The 4,358-nt window shown below is 37.4% G+C and overlaps 1 protein-coding gene across 1 annotated transcript; it reads left to right on the top strand.

The window, feature by feature from the left end:
• Positions 1–203: 203 nt before the first annotated feature.
• On the top strand, positions 204–2,137 carry LOC107300426 (calcium/calmodulin-dependent protein kinase kinase 1-like; the record flags this gene model as incomplete). The annotated part of the gene is made up of 3 exons (XM_015829758.1): positions 204–403; positions 1,099–1,152; positions 2,064–2,137. Coding segments are annotated over 3 exons (328 nt in total), but the record flags the coding sequence as incomplete, so codon positions are not given.
• Positions 2,138–4,358: the final 2,221 nt, after the last annotated feature.

The following is a 4,358-nucleotide window of genomic DNA, read 5'->3' as shown; positions in this document are numbered from 1 at the left end:
CACAGTTTTGACTTTTCGTAGAGCCTATGTGGCTATCTTTGTTTCTAGAAAATTTGGAAATCCAAGATTAAGAGAGATAATCAGCAAAGAAAGTTTTAGAAAGCAACCATCCTATTTAGAATTCTTGTAAGATAATATGGAATGGAAGTAGTTTCTCCTTCAGCCACCATTGGACATCATGTTTTCTTTTTTTGCCTTTTCAGTGCATTATCAGAAGATCATTCACCGAGACATCAAACCATCAAACTTGCTCTTGGGGGACGATGAACATGTCAAAATTGCTGATTTTGGAGTGAGCAATCAGTTTGAAGGCAGTGATGCCCAGCTCTCCAGCACTGCTGGGACCCCAGCCTTCATGGCCCCCGAAGCTATTTCAGATTCTGGAAAGAGCTTCAGCGGAAAGGTAGAATCCTTGTTTTTCTATATGGCTTTCACATGCACATTCAATTGGAGGGAGTATAATTATTATTAATTATATTTATTTGTCATCCATCTCATTTCAAGGCGACTGTAGGCAGCTTGCAGCATAAAAACATTAAAATTATCAGAAATAAATATTACTAACCTAATAACAATATATTCTTCATTCTACTGTTCGCCCTACACCAGAGATATTCAACTTCAGTGCTGGCTGGGAAATTCTAGGAGTTGAAATCCACAGGTCTTAAAGTCACTAAGGTTGGGCACTCTGCTCTACACTATTATTTATATAAGACCTCATTTTTCTTGATTTTCATGGGAAAGTTTTGAATGTTTCAGAAGCTGTATGAACATATCCACCTACTATGTTCAGTATCAGACCTCCAAATCAGTAGCTTTATTTCCGATGTTCAGCTTGTGAGGACCAATATTTATCCAGCCAAAAATGGCATTATCCACATGTAAGAAGGTGGTACCATCATGTCTCAGGGAAACTCCAAAAGTACAAAGAAACAAACTAACAAAAACAAACGATCTTTAGAAAATATATACCCAAGAGAGGAAAAATCCTCAAACTAGCATACAGTACTAGGCCATGAAAAATAATGAGAAGTAAAAAATGTTAAAACGTAGGAAAGAAATGAATACATTAATTAAATGTTGTTTTTTTCCTTTCAGGCTCTAGATGTCTGGGCAATGGGTATTACTCTCTTTTGTTTTGTATATGGGAAGGTAAGGAATCTGTAAATGGGACTATTTTTTTTGTAGGGGGGTGTTAGAGTTAAATCATCTGTTCTAGGGCTCTCCACTTCCCCTTTCACCCAATAAGGCATACTAAAAGTTGTATCAATATATTGGATTGAAGCACCTTGTTAAGCATTGCTTAGCCTTCCCAGGATGATATTTGGAAACTAGCTTTCTTATAAGGGTTACGCATTCCCATAAGTTAGAATGTTAGATAATTGTTTCCAATATGCATGCATTATTTTGTTCTACATTATATTGTAATGTAGATTATTTTCTACAATCCAGCTAGAAATTAGTTGTAGTACAGGAAGGGGGGAGGGGAAGGGAAGGGAGATTTTCGATGCTCCCTGCAAGATTCCCAAAGAAACTCAATGGGGAAGCTGGCAGGAAATCAGAAGTTGCTCCTGTTCCCACTGCTTTTTTGCCCACCCTTGGCCATTTTGCATTTCTGTTTAAGTAAAGAAATACCTCTGAAACAATGACTCAATTATTGGATTGTTCAATAATGCATAAATATATATAATAAATATAATTGGAAGAGCTAATGATTTGGTTAAGACCCTACACACACACACACACACACACACACACACAGAGAGAGAGAGAGAGAGAGAGAGAGAGAGAGAGAGAGAAACATAATATATAATTCACAGATCATTAACTGTTTTAACTGAAAAGCGAATTGCTTCCATTACAGTATAAGTGAAAAATAAAAATAATATATCTAACCACCCCCTTTAATATGACTATGAGTGCATAAGAATATTGATATACGAGTTCAAATATCACAACAATCAGTCCTATAAAAAGCTGCTTAGGGCCTAAGCCATAACTGTTCCTGCCAGTGTAGGGTTATCTATAGGCCAAAAAGAATGGAAAAATGGTTTGTTTTTCAGTGTCCCTTCATTGACGAATTCATCCTGGCGCTTCACAACAAGATCAAAAACAAGCCCGTGGAGTTTCCAGAAGAGTAAGTAGACTTGTAGAATTAACTACCGCAATCAGAGTTCCTCAGCCGGAGTCATTTGAACATCTAGTCTTGCCCATTCCAAACAGGTGATAATCATGCCAGTAAACAGCAAGTATGCCAGTCTCTTTTCAGTTTGGGTAACATCTGGAACAGCAATGGATGAAAGCAGGGACTGAACCCATGGAAAATGGGCTGAGGGGGTATCCCACAGATAGACTGATAGACTGCTGAAGATCAAGGGAGTTGTAATCCCAATAGGTAGAGGACATCACCCTAATAGTCCTTGGTTAGTAGCTCCATTAATAGAGATTTACTTTAATTACACCTATCCCATTAATAACCTTCTTTCCTTTGTTTTCTTATCTCTGCTTTCTCCAGCCAGTTTACATATCATAGAAGCCTCATTTCCCACATTGTATTAGATATGCTGTATAATTAGTTATACTGGTATTTAAGGAGTATTTTCCCAGTTATTCCCATATTGTCCAATGACAGCCTGGAATGATATTTCATAAAGCTTTCTCTTTTTGAAGATGAAATCATTTTCAGTCAAAAATGTATTTCTCCTTTCCTTTTGACCCTTCTGTTATATATTGGTTTTGAGATTTGGTCCTAATTATTTCTCTGTCACACCAAAGCATCTCAATTATTCTTGCAGCCTTTGGTACAGGTCAGTCACCTTTGTATTTATTGACATTCATTTACCGGTAGTATCCATTCTCTCTCTTGACCTTGCCTGTTCTCATTTTGCTCCACTTTTAAACACTCCAGGGTAATTGTGTTCCATTTCCTTTATGATATTCAAAACTCTCTGTAAGGAACCACTTCAATCCACATCTTAAGAAAGCAGAACTCTTGGAAACGGTTTCTTCCAACAGGAACTTTTATTAAGAGAAATTGATAGCAGGCATGATAGACAGGATCTGAGGGATTCCCTCACAAATTAATGTTTTAAAGTGTCCCTAAGCACCCCCCACCCCGCAGTTCTTCCGGGCGATTCAGACCGGCATATTTCTAGGTGTTAAATCCAGGAAAGATAACATCAATCTGGCTCCGTTGTACACGATCATGCAACAGCTCATCACACCTTATTTTGATGACGGATAAATAACCCAGATTCCGGAGGCTGGATCTTTTCAGCCCCCCACCCCTTTCCTAGCTGCCCCGTAAGGAGGAAAGTTCAGAGGTGGATAGGATAAGAGGCAAATGGTTACATTGTAATGGTTAGCAGAGGCGAATAAACAAAAGGTTGCTTTGTAGTGAATAGAGGAAGTGAAAATAATAAAAAAACCTCCCCCTTGGGAATATGGCAGGACCCAGGAAAGGGTAAGGATTGATTTTAGATCGGAGGAGATAGAAAGGAAATATGACTGGATCCTGACACTCTCACTTCCATATAACAAAGTAGGGGAAAATGGCCTTTCTCCATACTCTTTTTCACTTTTTTTTAATACATGTGTTTTCCTTATTAAAGACCACATTTTATCTACTACTTTCTACCTGCATTGCATGCCTTAATGTTTTTTCATCCATTTTTCCATTTTTAATAAACAGTCTACCCAGGTACAGAAATGCATCTACTTGCTCTAATAAGCACATTTATGTATAATCTGCATTCATTAATTCACTTTTCCCTGTCAAACACAGCTACCTTGGTCTTAGATGCATTGATTTTCAGATCTGTATTCCCTGTGACATCATACAGTCTATCTAACATCCACTGCAAATAATTTGATCTGTTAGCCAAAAACATGGCATCACCAGCATACAAAAATATACACACGTTTACATTTCAAACTAACATACTTCTTTATACATACATGTATAAGGAGGTGTATTGTTACATGTATACATGTATAAGGAGGCGTATTGTTATATTTAAGTACATTAACAACCAAGGGGACATCACACATCCTTTTCTTACGCTCTACTTTCCCAAGAAACTGGGATAGGCAAATGTTGTTGTTTCCTAATATAAAAGGTATCATCACAGAATGTAAGTTGTTCCAAGTAAATCTACCTTTGTTGGTGATTTTTTCAATGCCCGGGGTGTTCAAGTGGTGCTCCAGATGTTTTGGGATTGCACCCAAGCCATCTGTTACTATTGGTACTATCTTTGCTTTCTTTTGCCACAGTTGTTCTACTTCTGTTTGCAGCTCTTTGTATTTTGTGATTTTCTTCCATTCTTTCTCTTCTCTTCTTTTTTTTTTTTTTTTTTTAA

This window comes from Protobothrops mucrosquamatus, unplaced genomic scaffold (genome assembly GCF_001527695.2).
Source record: "Protobothrops mucrosquamatus isolate PMUCROS unplaced genomic scaffold, P.Mucros_1.0 scaffold7032, whole genome shotgun sequence".
In the NCBI taxonomy this organism is placed as follows: Eukaryota; Metazoa; Chordata; class Lepidosauria; order Squamata; family Viperidae; genus Protobothrops; species Protobothrops mucrosquamatus.
This window is presented reverse-complemented; position numbering and strand designations above follow the sequence as displayed.